This window comes from Cetorhinus maximus, chromosome 18, assembly GCF_964194155.1.
Source record: "Cetorhinus maximus chromosome 18, sCetMax3.hap1.1, whole genome shotgun sequence".
NCBI classification, from domain to species: Eukaryota; Metazoa; Chordata; class Chondrichthyes; order Lamniformes; family Cetorhinidae; genus Cetorhinus; species Cetorhinus maximus.
In genome coordinates this window covers 9,947,763-9,970,640 of record NC_135896.1, presented here as the reverse complement: position 1 = coordinate 9,970,640, position 22,878 = coordinate 9,947,763, and the positions used below count along the sequence as shown (strand labels likewise).

Sequence of the window (22,878 nt, the reverse complement as noted above, 5' to 3'; positions counted from 1 at the left end):
ATTGGTGGCACCGTGTATCACAATATATAGACACCCCGCCCCACTCAAAGACCAGGCAATCTCCTGGTAGAGATGAAACACCCAATTGAAAAAAAAAACAGGCCAATTTGCGGGAGAGAAACTTGGTAATTCCTCTCTGAGATATCTCTCCTTGCCCACGCCCCTCACCCTCCCTCCCCTCCTCCCCCCCCCCACCCCCACCCTCACCCCCCGCCCCCCCAGGTGATCAAAACAAACCTTGGAGATGTCTCTGGCCCTACTGACCCTGTGCAGTACTTACCTTTTGTAAGAGGTGATCTCTGCCCTTGCCATAAACTGGCCCTGTTCCCCTTTGAAAGGATATAGGATAAGCAGCCCCCTCAGCCTGTTTGGCTATTCAATGAGGTTCTAACTGAGCTGTGACCCAAGTCCCTGTCAGGAATTAAGCTTGGTGGGTCGGGATCCCGCTCTTGCTCTGATGTGAAAAATGATGTGATTAGGTCACTTGAGTTGTTAGCCAACTTTTGACAACATCAGCAGCTGGCTGGATGGGCTGTCCAGACTTTCCTGTCTGAAAGGATTATGCCAAACTGTTAATTTAAACAAAATTTTAACCTTGCCATAGATTCCTGCCCAGCTCACTGATCCTTCACTGTTCACGGAAATGAAAGGAAATGAAATTACTCATACAACGTGTGCCCCGCATTTTTTTGCATCAGGCCTACGTATTAGTAATTGTGGATGTTAAAGGTGGGTCAGGGTCACACCAGGTCAGATTGGCAGGAAAGTCCCTCCCGATCCACTTCCCGTGGCGATGTTTGCCCGGAAGAGAATCCAGCCCCTGGTATGAGCAGGGATCCGCTCAAGAGGGGCATCAGAGCTGGCCTAGACCTTACCCAGTGCCCACACCTTCAAGCAGAAGTCAGCGATGGCAATCGGGAGCAGGGACAATTTTAGTGACCCATGCCCCTCCCTCACTCCCCCTTTGCCCCCATCACAGAAGCAACCAAGGCTAGTCGTCAGCACAGATTGAAACTGAACCTGGCATGTCTCTGTAGCTCAGAACAACACCACTTAGACAACAAATGCTTAGCCATTTGTAGATGCTGGGGAGTATGTGCGGTCTCTTTATGAAATAAAAAAAAGCCTAGTCCCATTGCTGTTGGTTGAAGTCTAACGGATCCCTGACAAATGAAATTCAGCTTGTGTATGGATGTCCCGAGGCTAGAGGGAGTGGATGATTTGCAGTTGCTGCTTAAGTTTGATGTCTGGCTTTATCTTTATGCTACTGTACACACTGAGAAACATTCAAGGCTCTCCCTCTTGGCAGGCTAGTCTTTGATGAGCCAGTTTTTAGAAGTACTTCCCCTAGGCTACAAACAGTAAATTTGTTTTGTTGAAATTGCGCTGTGTGCTGTTAATATGCCTGCATTTGTTTGCCTGTCCACTGATTTAATCAGAGGCATTTAAAATAAGTTAACTATCAAATAGTGGATCGTGAACTTGGCCTGAATATGTACAGCAGTCATAAGTTGCTACTGCAGATCCTAATATCAAGGCCTTTACATGTGTTTTTACAGCTGTATCAAGAATTACCCACCTCAAAGGCTGAATCTCTCCTTAACATTTCACGCATCATTGTTTGCTGAAACTATGTTTGTTTAGCTAATAAATTAAATGCTGGAATTAAATTGCAGTTTGCATGGCCATTAGTACAGTAAGCATAACCTGTGACTTTCTTTAAATCCTGTAGCCGTGCTGTATTTTAAAAATGAGCCACTCATTTAGATTTCTCAAGTCACAGGACACGCGATTGCGATTATGACTGGGGTGCTTAAAATAAAAGCTGTGACGAAAGAGCACCTAGGGTTAAATTAGGCAGGAGCCCAGAGGAAGTGCACGTGGAGTTGATACTGCAAGGATTTTGTCGCAGTTCCCCGAGGACACCGGGAGGTTTCAAAATGTTAATCTATTTACTTAACTGGAGCGTTGACCTTGTGGCTGTTTTGGAAGGAGTTATACCACTGCCTAAATGTTAACGCAGCGCTTGAGCTCGTTCAAAGTCCCTCTTTCCGGAGTTCAAGGGAATATCATGTTACATAGAGGCCGCAGGTACCCCCCAGGCGCATTAGAATGTTTTATCCAGACAGGCAATCGCCCAAGGCAGGAAGCAACCTGCAAATAACTAGCGAGCCTCTATCTCATTAACACGTCTCCATCAAGCCGATCGTTTTCTTAATTGAGATTCTTGTGTGTTTTTTGTAATATTAGTTGCAAAATTCTAAAGTCCCTTTTACCGGGGGTGCGGATGCAAGAGTGGGAAGAACAGAAATACCAGACAGTCTTCAGATTGTTGCCTTCACCAGTGTAACTCCTGGACACATAACTGATGGTAAAAGACAGAAACGCTTGCATTTTTATAGCGCTTTTTACATCTTCATGATGTCCCAAAGTGCTGCAGACCTAATGAAGTACATTTGAAGTATTGCTGAAAAAAGAAACATGCTGTTGAAACTTTTCACCTTGCACTCATCAGGACAGATGTAAGAATGTCAAACTTCAAAATTTCAATTGATACTGCATGAGAAAAGGGGTTCTGATTGGCTGGCAAATCGGGTCTGATTGGCTGAGATCTTGCTGTGGCGAATGCACCACGGAACCATTGTTTCAAAAATGATTTTCTTTATTCAAAAAAGGTGCAATGCCTGGACATATTCCTTTTGTCTGCGGAGTACAAGTCCCTGTGCATGAATATGTGCAGCTTATTAGTCAACACATGCAGCCAATCGCAGAATCACATCTAACCTTAGACAATACGTTCTGAGTTTTGCAAGCATAGGTTAGTTGGTTGGGTGCGGTCAGTGCTCTGCCTATTGCGAACAGCCGATAGGACATGCTGTTCGATACGATCCGCCAGTCATTGGGACGTAGAGCCTATGTACCCGACATTGCAGTAGCACTGAAATTCATATAGCACACTCATGTTACTCCTTTGTGCGGTGGGCAGAACGTCTTTTTGGCTCTGATGACAGCATCAATTTAGTGGAACATACCACTTGTGTTGCCACTGAATAGTAGCAGCGTGAAATGGCTAGCTTCACCTGCTGCTCAAACATTTGAGATTCTTTGCCCTTCCAGGGTAATTTGAAGTAGACTGGGCACTTTTCAGTTCTGAAAGTGGCAGCCTTAGTCCCATTTGTGAGTATGCAGGATACACAGCAAGCGATGATCTGATCAGGGTAGCCATTATCCTGTAGGATAACTTTGATTCGCCCTATTTTGGCATCAAGCTTGTACGGGTAGCATATGGTTCGCGCCCCGTTTACAAGATTGCCAATAAGCCCAATCTTGTAGCGTATGAAACAGTAGGCATCCCAGTTAATTTATTGAACAGTGAAGGTAGGCATGTGGTAGACAGTGCTAGAGAACGCATTAACATTGCCCAACTAGCGAGTTGAGAAACAAGCTTGTTAGACTGCTTCATTTCAAAGGTGAATTTGAGTGTGGGATGAAGCACAAGAAGGTCGATAGGGAAATTCTTACATGCAACTGCAGATTTAAATATAGCAAATGTGTCATCTGCGTATCGGAAATATGCATATCGGAAACTGCATATATTCATATGCGGGGACCTGTCCTCTGCAGGCAAAAGGAACATGTCCAGGCATTGCGTCTTTTTTGAATTAAACAAAATCATGGAAGATGGCAGTGAACCTGTCAGCTCTGGCATGCTAATACCAGAACCATTAGGTATCCTACCAAGTGTTTAAATGCTCAATATGGTGGTGGAGGGGTGCCTGTAAGCCTGTGACAGCAGAGTGGTTGCAGCAGTACTGGCGGGTCTGTGGTAGCGTGGGAGCAGGCCGCTGAGAGGATAGCTCAGTGTGTGTGTGCAGCGGTGTGTGCTGCACACGTGCAAAATTCAATATCCGAGAATATGAGACATGAGGTACCCGGATGCAGACAAACCGGGACATGGGACAAGTACCTCAAATACAGGACAGTCCCGGGAAATCTGGGACCTGAATGGATTGTCCTAGTGTCATCAACTGAGATACCTCATGAAAATGCCCCTGTCTAGAGGGCACAAAGGACTTGAGCAAAGACAGAGGAAACTTCTGAACTCAAATAATAATAATCACGCTGTCCACCATGTCCTCCATTCCTTGCAGTGCCCACAGTCCTAGAACCCCTCAAGCGTAGCCTTCTCCATGATGGAGCACCAGGTGCAGACAAGACCATTGAAGAGAGGCGGGCAGTGCTAGCGTGCACTATCTCGGGCCACGTCCAACCTGGATGGCTGGGTGGCCACATTGGCGAGGCTTATGGGCAGCACATCCTCCTGCCTGCCTGCCCCCTCTGCCCCCCCCCCGCCACGCCAGGCAGCCAAAGGTCGTGTGTGTGGTTGTTGGCAGGAACGTTTGTAATTGAACACTGGGTTTTCAATAACAGATGGAAAGAGAATAGCTGTAGGAGACTAAACACTCCCTTCTGCCCATTCAGCAAGCAAATGCAATTCTGCAGATATTGTTAATAGTGGATGTTACCTCATGAGTTTCAGCACTGCTGTTAAACCATTTTCAGGATCAGTAATATAAAGGAAAAATTAGCACCATTGTTTGGCTTGCAATCAAGCCATATTTAGCATTTAAACACTTGATAGAATACCTTATGGTTCTGATATTAGCACGATCTTAAGTGTCAAGTAAGAAAATCTGTGCATCCTTTTGATGTCACAAAATTTATTTCTCTCTTCTCTCATTTTGAAAATGTATCTTCTCCCTCCTTTGGACGCACTGAAAATGTTATTTATCTTTCTCCCCCCTTGTTTACTGAAATCTCTCTATTACATCTTCCCTCTTCCAGCTGAGGAAACAGCCAAGCAATCTGCAAAAGGACCTTTTCCAATGCTGCTGCTGCTGCTACGCCAGCTTTGGGTGACTTTCAGCTTCCTCTCTTCAGATATTATCCTTCTTGGTGAACAATGAGCCCACAACACAGGAGGAGGTCATTCGGCCCATCGTGCCGGTTCTGGCACTTTGAGAGGGCTATCCAATTAATCCCCCACTCTTCTGCCTTTTCCCCTTAGCCTGACATCTTTTTCCCCTTCAAGGTCATAATCCAATTCTCTTTTGAAAATTAGGGCCAGACTTTCGTTACTAAGGAAAGTAGCTCGAGTCGGGAGATTTCCTGACCCGGCAGACCCATTTCTGTATAAAACGCCCCTTTACACACCAGCTCTGCTATGGGGCGGGATAGAGTCAGGCCCGCTATCCCTGGAAGCAGGTCTAAGGTGGCCACCGGGGTGAGCGAGTGCCAAGGCAGGCTGGTTAGAAGGCCCACCTTGCTTTTTTTGGACTTTGTCCCAGTTGTAATAGAAGCAGTTAAGCCCCTCTATCCCTCAACTGCACTCCCCCCACCTCCCCCCTCCCCCTGCCACCACCCCACCCCCCCCCCCCACCCCCCCACCACCTCCCCCCCCCCGCCATCACCACCCAGTCCCCATGGCGCCTCACACCCTCCATGCCAACTCAATGGCACTTCATGTGCTTCAGCCATTTCCTGTGGCGCGTCATACTCTCCATGCCAACCCAATGCCAACTTAAGCCCCTTCCATGCCCATTCACATAGTACGCACTATGTATATAACTGTCCTCATTATGTATGCTTGTGCTTGGCTGAGAGTCCAAACCAATAAAAGAAGTAGCTCAGCAGGGAATCTGTTTTGACAAGTGGAGTGAAGTGTTGACTTTGCTTGATTTACATCTTTAATTGGTTATAGTAGGTTGTTCTTTCTGTGGTCTCAATATCGTAATGTTTATTTGGACAAGGTTAAGGGGGGTGAAATGTTTGGAGCCTCTGTTATTGATACTTTAATGGCCTGTCTGGTTGACATTTTTAGAGGATTGTAGGCACAGTAATTGTTTTCAAAGAACATATTTTTTCAGCAGTTCCATACTTGCTATTTTCTGGCTCATTGGTTATGTACATAATGCAAACTGCATGGAAGTTGGCATGAGTTGGCATAGAGAGTATGGGGGCCATGGGGAGAGGCTGGGGGTCATGAGTTGGTATTGAGTTGGAGGATATGAGGGGCCATGGGGAGTGCTGGGGGGGAGGTGGGGGGGTGGGGGGCATGGGTAAAACCTTTTGACCTTGTCTTCCAAAAGATTCTCAAATCCAGACTATGGATTCATGAGTAATGGAGAAGCTGGCCTGACTCCATGCAAATCACACAGGGTTAGGAGATGCCTACCCTTGCAATGGAGCTGGACAGCCTGGGAATGAAGGCTCGCTAACTGTCCCCTTATCCCGCACTGGCGAAAATTGTCAGCGCTGGGAATAAGGGCAGGAATCATGGAATCGCCTCCCACCCACTATTTTTAAATGGCTCCAGAGTCAGCCTGGCCCCATGAAAATCTGGCCCTTAATATTGAATCTGTTTCCACCATCTTATCAGGCAGTGCAGTCAGATGTTAGTAACTTGACAACAAGAGCTCAAAGGGACAAATGTGCATTGGTGTTCTGACGTGGGTTTGATGAAGATAGTGCACTCACATGGAATGATGATATCTAGTGTTTAGTTGATTATCACTGGGTTCACTGCCGAGGATCCAACATTAAACAAATAGTACAGCAAACATTATTGAACTTGGAAATATGTAATGGATAAAAAAATAGATGGATGTTCTGTTCATTGTCCTCTGTCAGTCCGCTCTTGAGTCAGTGATGGAAGTTAGAGAGAGGAGCATATTGCTTCTCAAAATTGGAGGTGGCACATGTTAGTCAAGGTGGGACGTGGCACTGGTGAAGGAGCTAATGATAAATAATTGTACATAGAGGAAGCAGCCTTGATCAGATTAACAAGCTTTTGCTCTTGATGTGGTAACCCGTTGCAAAGGCTACTCAGACACGAACAACTGAATATGTGTTCCCTTGCTAAAAGGTGAGAAAAGCTCTCTCTGGACTTTGCGGGACAACTCTTGATTCCCACCTCCCATTGTCACCATCTCTTGCCACAACTACATGGATGGAAATGAGGAGAAAATGCACCAGTCCGCAAATAAGATCTAGAATGAATAGACCACAAGGAGAGCCCAATCCCCTACTCTATAAAACTCATGAATGGCATGTATACGATTGAGGATTTAATGAACTCAACTTGCATCAAAGTCCAGAGTTCATATGTTGTCAAGAGTGCAGTAGGTCTTTCGGTTTATTCTGGAAGTTAAGGGGACCCGGGGCAGAATTTTTCGCTTGGTGTGCGGGCGTGCGCTCGACACGCTCGAGCGTGAAATAGCACGTGATGATGCCGGGCGAGCGTCCCAACGACGTCGTGCACTCGCGCGAAATTTCGGTCGGCGGGCACGCGCGAGAGTTGGAAACGTGCCTGCCGACAATTAAGAGGCCTATTGAGGCCATTAGAGTAGTAATTAACTTGAGATTTTTCATCGTCAGTCCAACGTTATGGTTGGCGGGCGGGCGAATCGGCCAGGCAGCCTTTGCATTATTCAGGGAACCTCATCCACGGGCGGGATGAGGTTTCCGACATTAATTTTTTAAAAATAAAAATGTTAGAACAGAGCTTTCATCATCTATATGTTCCGGTGACTGATTCTGATGAGTGAGCATTTTTTTTCCCGGTTTTTAAAACCTTTGTTTTTTAGGTTTGAAGTCTTCAGCTCCCTGAGGCAGCTCTCTGCCTTCAGGGAGCTTTCATTGCGCGCTCCCTCACGCCCGCGCTGACTTCAGCGCTCGCCCTCCTCCCGCCCCCACCCCAGCAGCGCCGAGCCTTTCAGCGCTCCTTTCGCGTTTATTGGCCAGCCAGCGTGAAATCACGATCGGGGTCCATTCCCTGGCCGCTCCCAGGCCCGCCGATCACGGGCACCCACCAAACTAAAAATCCTGTCCCTGCGTTTTGCAACGTATCGTAATTATTTGTGTGCTGAAACGATCATAATTGTGCAATCCTTTTATTATTTTGTACTCTCTTTTTATTTCAACGATCGTCTGTGACCATATTATGAATTACGATCGCTTGTTTTATTTGTATTGTCATCACATTTTGGCACCTGCCGTCATGCCGATTTTTTCAATAAACCAATTATCTGTAAAGAAATTACTCTGTAGCCACTCGGTTGGCTTGATCACAATTTCCTGGTCCCTTTCCTTTCATCTGTGGACTGACGTGGCCTGCATACTCCATCTTACTTTGTCTGTCACGTATGAAGGCCCACAAGGAATACCGTGTGCCTGTATTTTTGATGACACGTAGCGTCGGTGCCAGGGGTTATTATGGAGCCGTAGGCTGGGATTTTCCCGGCCCTGCCGGAGCGGGTACCCCCGCGGTGGAGGTGGCGAGCTGCCCGGACATCCGTTGACTTCGGTGAGACCAGAAGGTCCCTCTGGCGGGAGCGCCGCCGGACAACTCCGGCCATAGGAGATAGAACCACAGGAAGTTTGCAGCACAGAAAGAGGCCACTTGGCCCATCGTGTCTGTGCTGACTGAAAAACCGAGCCAGCCATTTGGTCTGTGGTCCTGCAGGTTCCGGAGCCTGAGGTGCCTCTCCAGACACCTTTTAAATGAGTTGAGGGTTTCTGCCTCCACTACCCTTTCAGACATTGAGGTCCAGACCCCTACTACCCACTGGATGAAAAAAGCTTTCCTCATCTCCCCTCAGATCTTTGTACCAATCACTTTTGAACCAATGCCCCCCACATATAGTGGGAGGCGGTGGCAAAGTGGTATTGTCACTGGGATCAGTGACCCAAGGAAATGTTCTGGGGACCCAGGTTTGAATCCCACTGTGGTTGATGGTGGAATTTGAACTCAATAAAAATCTGGAGTTAAAAGTCTGATGGTGACCGTGAAACCATTGCTGATTGTTGTCCTTAAAAATCCATCTGGTTCACTAATAATGTCCTTTAGGGAAGGAAATCTGCTGTCCTTACCTGGCCTACATGTTACTCTAGACCCACAGCAATGTGGCTGACTCTTAAATGCCCTCTGAACAAGGGCAATTAGGGATTAACCAGCAGCATCTACATCCCATGAACAAATATACCAAAAAGTCACTGACATTTCTACTAAGGTAAATAGGCCCTTGCCATCCACTCAGACCCCTCACAATTTTGTTGACACATTATTGCTGATACTTGCCTCATTAACAGTCAAGGCATCTGCACAGTAATTTCGCTCCATCCGGTCCATTTGTGGACCTCACTTAAAAAAAAAACCTAAGCTTTAAAGGAGAAGGGCTTTCTCTTAAACTATCTTCCAACATGTGTAGCAGAAAAATGCTGTCTTTGGTAAAAACAGATACGTTTTTCTCTTTGCTTTTACATCTCAAACATTCCGTTGAATTCCTGTTCGTATCATTCACACAAGAATTAGGAACAGGAGTAGGCCACTTGGCCCCTCCTGCCTGCTCTGCCATTCGATAAGATCGTGGCTGATTAGGTTTTCACCTCCCCTTGGCAGCTCTCACAGGGACTGATTATCTCCAGTTGATATTTTTTTTCAAGGATCCAGTTATTTAGTAACTGGTTGTCTCTGATACATTAACAGCACAAAAATACGCTTTCCAAAAAAAAAAAGAATGAGATAAGTTGTGTTCATGACTTTGAACAGACACATTCTTCGAGGGGAAAATGAAGAACCTTTTCAAATCATCAGAGTGACTCATTGATTTTATTTAAACCTTTTTGCTCAGTTTTGTGCTATTAATCACCGCCTGCACTTTTTGCTCTCATAGAACAATTTATTGTCTAAACGGTTCCAGCAAATATAAAGTGCTGGAAGGATAGCCATCACAGATCTTTCCTAATCAATGGTCTGAATTGACATGAGGAATTTAGAGGAGAGCTTGATCTGATTTTGTTAATGATAATATATCGGATAATAAGCGGGAGACGGTAGGTTACAAGAAGCCATTCAATCAAGTAGTCACAACAGCAAAGCCTTACAATTCTGATGTCTGGCACTACGACAAAGGAATTAACCCGTTTAAAATAGCAAAGAAATGTCATGCGAAATGTGTACCCAATGTTTCATAGCCTGACTTAAAACCGTGTTACATAACCAGCTAACTCATTCTGTTTGGGACCATTGAAGCAAGTTACTGCAATGAAAGGAACATCTTAATAAATACTAATTTTTGAGCTTTTGATACTGAAGAAATTTGCTGGGAACAAATTTTTGGGACTGGATTTTCCCAGGGTCCAAACGGGCAGAAACGTTCGCAACCTCGTGCGGCCGGAGGTCCTGCCTCACTTTCCTACCTCCCCAATTTTTCCAAAGGCGGGAGGAGAGTGCCGGCCTTCAAACGCTATTATGAGGCCAATTAACAACAGTGACGGTGGGTTTATTAAAAGCCTGTCTCCCACAACATTTTGAAATTTTGCAGAGAAGACCCAGAACTTGCGAAGAAAACTAGAAATTGTAATATTTTCCTCCGGTTAATTACCCAGTCATATTTCTTATGTAGTGGAAGACAATCTGTTGGGGGTTTGTAAATATGGTAATGGGAGTAAGAGCCAGAGTGACTACGAGAGCCTAAAACCAACAGTAAGAAGTGGTTTTGACATGTTAATGAACCAAGAGCAACTTCAATTAGAATTTTACATTAAACAGTAACAGGAGTAATTTTGAATTAAATTGCTTTAGTTTGAAGGGGGATATATGCAGTTTGTAAAAAGGTGTAAGTAAATAAGTTAAAAATACGGTAAGTTTACTTTTTATAAAAAAGCCTAAGAGCTAAAGTAAAGAAACGTCTAATCCGTTCTGGGAAGAAAGCACTTCTGAAGGGACCAGTTGAGACAGTAGAGAGATCAAAGGGAAGGAACCCATTTAAGGAAATGCTGAAGCCTAGGTGGGGGTAGCTGCTTAGATCTCCCAGAAGAGTGTGTGAAAAAGGCCAGAGGGGGAGAACCAGGTGCTGTCAGCCTCAGAGGACAGGCACTGTGTGGTAAAAATTACTGGGATTCTATAGATTTTGAAGTCTATAAGGATAGTTGCTGAATAGAAAAGGGGACAGTTAGCTCTGAGGGTAGTTAAGTTAAGATCTCGTGGAACTATTTTGAAGTAACGTTGAGTGTGTGAAGCCAATCTTGTGTTTAAGTGTAATTTGCCAGAATTTTCCCGTCGGCGATTTGGGGGCGGGGCCTGCTCGCCCACGGGAAAATGACGCGGGATGACATCGGGAGGAACCCCTGACATCATCCTAGTCCATTTAAATATTGAGGAAGGCGGGCGGACAGCAAAATCAGCTGTCCACCTGCTGACCTGTCAATGGCCAATTAAGGCCATTGACAGGCTAATTAAGATCATTAAAGACCTGCCCGTCCAACCTTAAGGCTGGTGGGCAGACCAGGAGCCCCAGCGGGCTCCTGATAAAACATGAAAACTCATCCACATGAGGTTTCATGTCCATTTTTTAGAAGTTTAATAAAGTTTATGTCCTTTTTATTAACATGTCCCATCTCATGTGACATTGTCAGTGAAGTCCCTGAGACACCACTTTGCCTCAGGGAGCAGTGTGCTCTTTCACGCGCATGTGCGAAAGAGTGCACTTTAACAGATGGGGAATTCCTCCCCCCTCACACCGCTGGGTGGGCCTTAATTGGCCCGCCCACTCAAAATGGCGGCGGGCCCCTTTTCGATGGCGAAGTTCAGCTGCCCGCCCGCCCATCAAGGTAAGATTTCTGGCCATTGTGTTTTTTTCTCTATCTTCATTTAATAAACATTTGCTTTATTATAAAATCATCACAAGTAGTCAGGGACATCATTTCCTGATTTCAGAACCACACCCCATACTATACAAATTGCAAAAATCGTTTTGGCAGCTGTTTCAAGTTTGCCTCTGGGATTTGGGCAGCTCAGCATTTACCATCAGCCGTGCCATAACAAAATTAGCAGCTGTCTGAATGAGACCAGCTGCCCAGAGACAAGAACCATGACTGGGGCAAGTCATGGAGGCGGGATTAATTTTAAAAGATAGGTATAAATGCCTTTTAAAGGTTAAAGGGCTTAATCTTTTGAAGTTAAAGTTGCAGCAGCCCATCACAAGACAGGGGAGTGGGCAGCATTAAGAGATTGGCCAGATCAGAGGGGTCATCATCCTCCTGGCATCATGTGGGCATTGGAGCAGTGGGCACAGCTGTTTGAACTCCACCTGTGCACCAGCAAGGCTTCAGCTGGAAATGGGTGCTGCACCCTCAGAAATTGAGAATAATGGAGATGAGGAACACAGAAAGTACAGCGCTCTGGGCAGAAGAGAGGGATGAGGGGCAGAAAGGAGAAGGAAGTGCTACTCTGAGCACAAGATCTACAGGCAGAGATGAAGATACCTGGAGATGACTGAGAACTGGTGCCGAAAGAGGCTCACTAAGCAGATGGTCACAGACATCTGTGCCATCATCACTGCAGAACTCTGCGACATCTCACAGGTGCACAGCTGCACACTGGTCCCTCACCAAGGTAACAGATGCCCCCTTTGCTGATGCTCGACAACACATCTGGATCACAACTGATGGGGCAGTGGGGGCTCAGAGGGCACTCCGTCTGGTGCCTGGACCAGTCAGGTGGTGGCCTGCAAACAATACCCTCCTGCAAGGGTCTTGGTCATTGTGGTGATCTGCAACGCTCTCCATAACATGGCCCTCCAGGGAGCGGTAGACTTTGAGGATGGTCAGGCTGCTGGAAGGGTTCATCTTATCGGGAGAGGAGCAGGAGGTAAGAGAGGGGGAGGAGGTTCTGGAGGCAGAGAGAGATGATGCTGAACAGAGAGGTTCCCTGCTGCATGATAAGGTGTCTTCCACCTCTCAGCCTTTGGGACGAGGACGCTATTCATGGGTGCCAGGCCTTCAGCTTCCCTGGGCCAACTTGAGTCTCTGTGGTGGAGTGGCGGACTTTGGCTCAACCCTCTCCCTCAGCACAACCAGCAGCCCCAATGATGGCTGCCTTGGGTTTCTGAAACCTGCCTCCATTCCTGCCCCCACCAGCTTTAATTGGACAGGAAACCCATCTCCATATCAATTAAAGGCTCACCCCCCAGGAAAATCCAATACTCACTCACTCCCCTCCCAGAGGAGAGTTTCTGACTCAAAAACAGACCCAGCTCCTGTTTCCCATCTCCAAAGGGAGAATCAGGCTTTTAATATCACTTTGTGTTACCAATATCAAATTTTGGAAGTGTAATTTATTTCCATCATGAGATCCCAGTGTGCCAATGTCCTAACTGTGCGTTTCTTTAAATTAGCTTTTAAATATGAATGTGCAGCGAACCGAGAACAATAGATTAAAACACCCCAGATATTCTTGGGTTGGATTTTGGAAGCCAGGCAGGGGCAGGAACAAAGGTGGGAGGGCCCGGAATTTTACGGGCCAATTTTAAGGAGACAGGTCAAGCGGAGTGGCAGCTACTCGCTCACAAGTGGCAGGTTAACATAACTAAAAGGTTACGGCCGATGATCAGAGGCTGACTGAAGTTATGGTGTGACCATTTCTATTTTAAAAGTGCTGAGAGGGCACCTTCATTTTTTGGTGCTCTCTCTTTCCGTTACCTGTATCGGGCAGGCTGTAGCGCCTGCAGTGGTGGCGAGCACCCTATTGGCCCTCCGACTTCTGGAGCCCTTTCCTTAATTGGACAGCAGGCATACTACCTGGCATCTGTGACATGGATCTGTGATGCTGGAGACCTCAGGGTGAGGCTAAGATGGATAACCCGCTCGGAACTTCTGGATGAAGATGTTTGCGAATCCTTTGGTCTTGTCTTTTGCACTAACGTACTGGGCTCCCTCACCATGGAGGGTGGGGACACCTGTGGAGCCTCCCCCTCCGGTTAGTTGTTTAATTGTCCACCGCCATTCACAACTGGATGTGGCAGGGCTGCAGAGCTTTGATTTGGGTGTGGGCTGCCTTGGCTTTGCCTATCGCGTGCTACTTCCGCTGTTTAGCCTGCATGTAGTCCTGTGTTGTAGCTTCACCAAGTTGGCACCTCATCTTTAGGTATGCCTGGTGCTGCTTCTGGCATGCTCTGCTGCAATCCTCATTGAACCAGGGTTGATCCCCTGGCTTAGATGATAATGGTGGAATGAAGGATATGCCGGACCATGAGGCTACAGATTGTGGTTGAATACAGTTCTGGTGCTGCTGTTGGCCCGCAGCGCCTCATGGATGCCCAGTTTCGAGCTGCTAGATCAGTTCTGAATCTATCCCACTTAGCACAGTGGTAGTGCCAGACAACACAGTGGACTGTATCCTCTGTGTGGTGGTGGCTTGCAATCTACACTGGTAGGCCACTGTGTGGAGACTTACAGTTCTCTACCCTCTAGCAGGAAATGGGGGAAAAAGAATCTTCTGGTTCATATCATGTAGATAGTGAATGTCTATTTAAATTTACTCTGTAACCCGTGAGTGAAGACATCCGAGCAGCTGCAGGACTCAAGGTTCTTGGTGAGATTCTGTTTTAAGTGCCATGCCTTTTGGAATGCTAAGAAAAGTCTAGTTTCCTTGATGTTTAATGCTACATTTTGTCACTTGCAGTGTATTATCACTATAATACTGAGCCATGCGAACAGTTAGTATCGATTCATTCAAATGGAAAAGTAGATTTATTTCAGAAAATGGCATTTTGGGATGCAATATATGAGTTGTTCGAGATATGTTAAGTGTTGAGTGGAGCATTCTTGGGAACAGAAGGGTGACTGTGGTCCCCAAAGCTTTCCACCCTCAGGATTTCCCTCCCCTAATGTATGAGTCATTTGTTGATTTAATTGATAGAGATTTCGTGCTGCAATCAGTCAACAACTCCATTATCAATCCTGATCTTTCTATCTAAATCGGGACGGTCCCTTGATAGAATCCACCTAAGTTATCCAATCACTAAGTTTAACCTATGTCAGCTGGTTTTATTGGCGAGTTGGTACGGGCTCCACAATTCAACTTAATGAGCTGGGCTAGAGAAGAGGAAGAAAATCAAGCAGGATTCCCACTCCTGGTTGCTTTCCAACGAGTTCTGCTGAAAATTGTACCTGTGTGGACTTAATGACAGGTCCAGATTTGATATTCTGCATTGTTGAATAACCAGCCAACACTCACCACCTAATTACACTCATGAGAAATGTTCACCTTTTAAAATTCATTTTCAGGATGTCACTGGTAAAGCCAGCAGTTATTGCCCACCCCCACATTGTCCTTAAGAAGGTGGCGGTGAGCCTTTCTTCAATTATTGTAGTGAAAGCACTCCCACAATGTTTTTATTAGGAAGCTCTAGGAATTAACCCAACAATGATAATCGAATGTCTGAATCAGGATGGTTTGTGACTTGAAAGTTAACTCACTGGTGATGGTGCTCCCAGGCAGCTGATGCCCTTGCCCTTCAAGATAGTGTAAGCTGTGGGTTTGGGAGATGCCGTTAAAGAAATTAAATGAGACATAGCATGGGCTTTGTGGAATGTCTCCCTGTCTCAGTAACCTCCTGCAGCCCTTCTAGTCCTCTACCCAGCTGCAACCCTGGTCTCTTGCATCCCCTGATTTACATCGTGCCACCATTACAGGCCTGCCTTCGCCACCTAGGCCGGCAGCCTTACCCTTGAGCAGCATGGGAGTTGACTGGTGTGTGATATTCGGACGTTGAGGTTGATCTGACAGGTCGGAGGCAGCTTCACTCTATATCTAATCTATGTGATTGGGAAATATTACAAACTCAAAAGCTTGGAGAAACAAATCCCGAGCTAAACATCTCTCAAAATTCACCAACAATTTGTATTTTTACCTTGGAACTAGCTGTCAATTTTCACACCCCAGTGTTAGTGGTATGTTAATTATAGTCTTGAGTTACACAGGTGAACATTGGTTAAGTAAGTACCTAGAGCACTTATAAAGGAGACTGCCAGCTGTGGTGGCCAAGTGGCTAAGATTTCCACAGGAGTGTTGTACATGGGCTGCAGTGTGAATGTTCGTACGCTGCTCACAGCTCCATGATTGAAATGATTACCTTCTTCCATCAGCTCCCTGACTTGAAAATGCATATAAAGAGAGAGTGCTGGGACACTGGGTAGGTAGGTAGGAATAAATATATTATCATTGAAAGTATTAGTGTCTAGTTTCATACTTGACCAACTAGTTTGGGATTAGATTAACACCCAGTGCCAATGCCTTCTGCTCATTGTAGCATTAAAGTTGTTGCGCTCCTTTCTCCTCTGCTACTCACTGGTATCTTCTCTCGGGCTCACTCCACTCTTACTTACATTGTTTTCACCCATCTAACATCCCCACGCTTCAGACTCTCAGTGTTTGTGGATTCGCACCACCCCCCCACCCCCCCACCCCCACCCCCTCCATCCATGCAAGAGCCTTTCAGCAACAACAGCTTCCATTCTGGAATTCTCCTCTTGACCCTCACTGCCCATGGTGCCTTCCTACTGCCTATCTGCCCGCCTTGGAGTGGAGGCTAACTGAAGGGCCTCATTCCACCCATTCTGCTATTTTACCCATGGCAGGGGGAGGCCTATGGGAAGCTCCTTCTGCTTTGGTTGTGAAGGCTTGTGTCAGGCAAAATGGGGACAACCACCTCTGTGGGTCACCTGTATCCATCGGAGGCACCTTCCCCTCCTCCCAAAATCACACTTCACTATTTACCCCCCCCCCCCCTCCCACCCTCCCCCTCACCCCATCCCCCAACCCCCAGCCCTCCATTCCCCTCACTGGGACCTGTCAGCCTGACGCAGGCAAAATCCTCCCCACTTATCTTGGTGTCCAGCTCCAGTGACGATCTCCATCGGGTTCTGCCTGTAGTTTTTTGCAATGTCCAGCGCTCCCACTTGGCGCTGATGGGACTGCAGAGCTGTCGGTCATCTGATTGACTGGCAGCTCTCTGAGGTGGAACTTCCTGTCCCTAAGGGGCGCAAGTCCTGCCTTCAGCCCACTGAGCTTCTTGTCGGGAGGAGAGAACTACAGCGCCCCCCACCAAATCCAGCCCATTATTTTTATTTAAGCGACTTAGATCACCTCCCCTAACTTTCCTTCCTACTTTCTGTGCCATGCATGCCACTTCCCCCAGAAGAATCAGATTACACTCAGACTACACCCAGACTACCCAGCTCCCATTTTTTTGGATGGAAAAGAAACATTGACAGGTCCAATATGGCAAGTGGCGTACCCTTGTCGCAAATTGTTTAGCGCATCCTGGAGTTGTCCAGGTTGAAGCCAGCATTAGTATCATTTCCTATGAGATTCCAGGGAATTTGCAGGTCACAACTGACTGCAGCATGTGCCATGCAACTATGCATGCTGCAGCTGGTTTAATTGCACATATGACAGCCAAACTGTTGGTCCTTAAAAATCCTGCTGATGGATACCACAAAAAAATTAACTTACCTGACTCCGCAGAGCTAGGAGAAGCAGGAGTGTGCTCCATGATGAAACTGCAGGCCGCTCTCCACTCTGCTCTCTGACAATCCCACCCCCTTGCCCACCAAACCTCCCCCCCCCAACACCCACCACCTGCGCTTCCCATTGGGCTCAGTGCTAGCATCCCTGCCAGCCAACTCCCACCAACTTCAGGATGGTGACATGATTGGTGTGGGGTTTAACTGTTCTGTGTCTGATTATGTGAATCGGCTTACTATTGGTGCTCGCTGAGTTTGATTAATTAAGCCTGGATGTGGACTCAGAGAAAAGTAAACAAAACTGTAGAAAGAGCTGGAAGTCAAAGTTGAAGCATGGAGTAGACATTTTAAAGCACTGTTAACAAAACCTGTTACACACATAGAAACTAGTGTCATTTCTGCATAGATCCGAGACACACAATATCTAACAATTGGCATTGTCAAAACGCCAGTCAGATCCTGATAATGTGAGAGGACCAATTCCACACAGTTCTCTTGCTCATTGATTGGGTTAGATGGTCATGGTGCAGAATTTGGGCATGAGCCAAATGCCAGTCTGGTGTTCTCAGGCAAAGTCTGGAAGGGGTGCAACATTCAGTCATCATGTAGAATGTGAGAAGGAAAATAATAATGCAAAAATCCCTGCCTGGATGCTGTAAACTCATCATGTTATAAAATGCACTCAGTTGTGTGTACATTAAAAAAAACTAAATTCCTTCAAGCCTTGATGCACAGGACAAAGATTGAAACCTCCCAGGTGGCAAGTCGCTGTAACATAACACCACTTTTATTTCTATCCCTGTAGAGGCATCCATTCTCAGCTACGATGGCAGCATGTACCTGAAGATAGTCATGCCCTGGGTAATGCACACGGAAGCTGAAGATGTCTCTCTCCGCTTCATGTCCCAGCGTGCCTATGGTTTGCTCGTGGCTACGACCTCAAGGGACTCGGCTGACACACTACGCCTGGAACTCGACGGAGGGCGTGTCAAGCTGACAGTCAACTTAGGTATTGTATGATGTCACGTCGCGGGGCTGACGCAGCTACATGTCTAGAGTTTTCTTTCTATCAGTCGTAAAACTATTAATAACGATCTCAATGCAGTAAATACTTGAACTTAATTTATCCTGCACCTAGTTTCCTAAAATGGTAAAGTTAATTAGTAACACTGTGAATAGTTTCATTGTTGTGTAAAATGTGCATGAAATTATTCTCTAACATGAGACAACTATGAAATGTTGGTTTTGAAATCCATGTTTAAATGGACCATCTTTTGAACAACTGTTCATGTTTTTGCAACCATATCTGTTGGCACTGCCAAGTAAGTCACAGCTACTGTTTAATAAGACACTTAGAGGCACATTTCAAAATCATTCAAAAGTAATGGTTTTCCCATAATAATTCATTTTTTTATAAAAGAAAAAATGCTGTGACCTACTCAGGTGGGTTTTATATATTAAAAAAATGTTTTAAAGAATATTTTGTAAATATGTGGTTTTTTTGTGGTTTTTTTTCGTAGTTGTGTTCGTTCTTCATTTTAGTGGTTTTATAAAATGTAAATTTGTTTTTTTTAAATTTAAAGTTCTCGCTTAATTTTTTTTTTTCAAAATGCTTCATGAGTCATCAGTCAAAAGATGGCTATCAACCCTTCAAAGGCCTGAAGCCTGCGGCCCGCTTGGCAAACAGCCCTGAGAACAGAGTGCACAACCTAACCTGCAGCTGGCTCGCATTACCTCCCCCAAGCTCTCTCCCCTCCCTCCGCTGCTCCCTAACCTGCCCGCCCCGCACTAAATTGGGAACTTCAATATCTGCTCTCCGACTCTCAACGATTCATCAAGATCAACCATCGGACAGCATTCAATCGTGCATCAGTGTTTTTTTTTATAGTTGTCATAGCTGTCTCCAGAAATCTCTCCAAATCTCCACTAGCAACGTTTTTTTTTAAAATTCCTGTGCAATTAATGAGCAAGAAAGCTGCCATTAGAGACGCATTTGCATAATTCTCACAATCAGTGCACTGATTGCCACTTATTATGTGCAACAAAGGAAAAATACCTGGTCAGAATCTTAAAATGTGCAGCGATGAACTTTGATGGGGACGAAGTGATTCTCCCCCCTTTAAGAATGTTAATCAATTATTTGACCAGGTGGAAATGGATGGATGCATCGTTCTTTAAAGCACAATTTCACAGTTCGTCCTCCGCCTTTTGTAATCAAAGACTCAAAAGTAAATAAACATTGTTGCTTTGAAAAAACACTTTTGATTATTATGAATATTGCCAAAAAAAAAAGATGCATTTTTGAAAGACGAAATATAACAGCTTTCGAACTGGGAGAAAGAAAAAAGAGAAATTAAAGTTGTTTTACTGATGCAGAAGTTGATGCTAGTCCAGCCCCTCCCAGAACAGAAATCTCACTGCGCTTACTATTGCAGTAAATTCAAGAACATTTTCAGTGATTCCTGTGCCGTCACTCTCTCTATTTAGCATCCTGTTGACGCTTTCCTTCATCATTGTACATTTTTTTTTAGTGGTTATGCCCTCTAGTGATCACTGTGTAACATAAACTGAGTGAATCCTGTTGCTGTCCAGGCTAAGTGGGAAGCAGCATTCCAATACAGCCAGCCTCAGACGCTCAGGCGTTGCTATTCCTCCTGTTCTTTCAAACTAAACTTTAAAACAAAATCTCATCTTTAGCGGTTGCTTTGCGAATAAAGTGTTCAATCCTCAGCCAGGTTCCAATAACCAGTCACTCAGTGGGGACGCATGGAGTAAAACTAGATCTCAGGTACAGCGACGCGAATTGAATCTTTGCAAGGATCTCAACATTTCCCCATGCCTACAGCCCTCAGGAAGGAACCTCCGTGCAATGTGATTACGGAAGGTGATATTTGGCACTAATAATCCATTGACAAAACTTTCAACTTTTTAACCATTTCTTCTCCAAATTTATTAAGTTTCTTGTACTGATTTAAAACACAATCTGCTTCACTATCCCTGATAACGCCAAATAACATCAGTTATTGCTGTTTACAGAGGAATTGCCTTTTAACCTTGATTGAGGTATAACCTACTCTTAACTAATAATTGCTTAATTCAAATTATTAGATGATTCAAATTCTTTTTATTAAAAAATCTAAATGTCAGGAGCGGATTTTCTTTTTGCAACTTCAACAAGCTACACCACCACCACCCAACATCGGGTAGGATAGTGGCAGAAAATGTAGCAAATTTGGACCCCCATCCATAATTTCCGTTCACTTCTTCCCCCCACTATCGCTGTGCAACCCATTTCTCTGCCAGTGGTGGGGATGGCCAGGCTGATGGGGTGGGGTGGAGGGGGGTTGGAGGGGCAGGATGTGGGGTTGGTGGTGGGGGGCGATCCTGAATCACAGCCCATTTCCCTCCCCCTTCGCCCCACCCCCAATCCAGCCCGGTTACTGTCGCTCCCCAAGACTGCCAGGAGAAGCCTGCTGGTGGTCCCTGGGGTGGTGATGATCAGGAGCTGAAGTTCCTGGATGGAGGTAGACAGCGAGTACCAAATAAAGGTGTACACACGCTTTATCAATATTTTACTTTCAGGGCCTCTTCAGGTGGCCTCTCTGTCTCTCCTTGCGCAACCATGCCCGTATTTCTGGACCCGCAATTGACCATTTTACACCCAGCATTGGCTGTCTTGTACTTGGATCAGGAACTCTGCTTGAACCTCAGTCTGAGTGACCACCCCCCCACCCCACCCCACCTCACCCCGGGACTCTGGAAAATGTGTCAGGGTCGCGACAGGGTCATGAGTCCATCTCCACCCTGACCTTGCTTGAAAGAGAAAATTGAGCCCCTACATCTCTTGATCCTCTTCTGGAGACTATTTGTTGAGATTACGACCATGCCGGTAGCTAACTTACTCTTTAATTATGATTTAGGGAGTTGGAGCTTTAAGGAGTAGAGCAGCAATGTCTGCCACTTGAACTTAGATCAATATTCCCATCACCTACACTGTAGATCACTGCACGCACTGAAGCTGTTCAGGGCACATCGAGGTAGATAATGATAATTGCTTAGCTTGTTTAATGAAAACAAGGGAGAAAATGTGTATCATTGATTTAGCTACATTCCCTCATAGCGAGTCCGAAGAGTCAAATGTTAGGCCTTAAATGGCCACATTTTTCACCATAAAACCTCTTCCAGCTATCTGTAATGAATAGGCTTTTTTTCAAACATTATTAATATCTTTTTCCACACATCAAAACAAAACCTTTCATTTGGCATTGCCACCGCCATTAATCCTGAACTCAATTTTTAACCTTTTGTTCTAGCTCCTAAATGCTAGCTAAGTGGCCTCCTTTTTGTATTTTCTTCTTCCTGTTTGCAAATTTGGCTACCCGATTGGTTTGCATCTGACAGGGCCTGAGATTTTAACAGTCAGACTGAGAACTGAACACTCAGGAGGGGCCCAGGGCAAAGCTGAAGCTCCCAGTGTTAAACATTGAAACGTTTGGAGAATGCAGGTCAGAGAGCCAGCATTCAAGAGAAGAAGCAAACTCTGCTTCGGTTTAAAAATTTCAAGGGATCCTCGGAAGGATCCAAGAGTTCAAGAAGGCCTGTCCAAGAAATGTAATACAAAGATCTTTGCAGAGGAACATAATGTCACATTTTTGCAACATCCATTAGAATTCCATAATTTAGGATCCTTCAGATCTGATAGTTCAGGTTCTGGAAGCCTTAGTATTTGCAAGGATTTAATAGGCAAAAAATAAGTATTATAAGTATTATTATTATAAGTATTTTATATATCTCCACCTCTCAAGATCCTCCATTACAAACACTTGGACCCCCTTTCTGCTTCTTCCCCATGTGGTCACTCCCTGAGGACAAGCCGCTCCTGTCTTCATCCAGTGACCAACCTTCTTCAGTCACAGTCGCTGGATAGTTATCAGGAGCAGGCACCCTGAAGAAGTTTTCTCCATCCATCCCCACCGCTGCCCCCATGTTGAGGGTGTTTAGGTTAATGAAAGCATCTGCCTTGTTGACACCCAGTCTGAAATCCCCAAACTAAGCACGAGATCAGATCTTGCAGAACATGCGCCTGCATGAATCATCATTCCGTTTGTCTGTCTACATATGGCAACCGAGCCATTGGAAAGCTCAGACAAACAAGTACTTAATTGCTAACAGGGAAGGTACAAAGAAACACCTCTCCTTTAACCTTACATAATGTAGGAATTAAAGCGTATACTCCAACATTACATCCTCTACACTGAAGTTGCTCACAACTTAACTCAGGGAATAAAACACGTTCTATCCCCTGAGTTTGTATAAACCTAACCCCGTAATTGGTGCGGGCTGGCAGAGTGATTGCTTTAAAGGCAGAAAAGTTTGATGGAATTCCGTAAACTCCAGAGATATTCAATCTTGCCCAGAGGCCACACATCTCAGAGCGCCCGGGAGTCAGTTGCACCTCCCCACGGACACACTTAATATCCGTCCCTTTTTAATTTATTTAAGCAGAGC

At 45.6% G+C, this 22,878-nt stretch overlaps 1 protein-coding gene across 2 annotated transcripts in view; it reads left to right on the top strand.

The window, feature by feature from the left end:
- nrxn3a (neurexin 3a) overlaps positions 1–22,878 on the top strand; it is a 1,687,706-nt gene that overhangs the window by 622,875 nt on the left and 1,041,953 nt on the right. For both annotated transcript variants that reach the window (XM_078562069.1, XM_078562067.1), the window contains exon 8: positions 18,176–18,379. In XM_078562069.1, the coding sequence (XP_078418195.1) occupies positions 18,176–18,379 (204 nt within the window). The remainder of the gene's footprint in view (positions 1–18,175; positions 18,380–22,878) is intronic.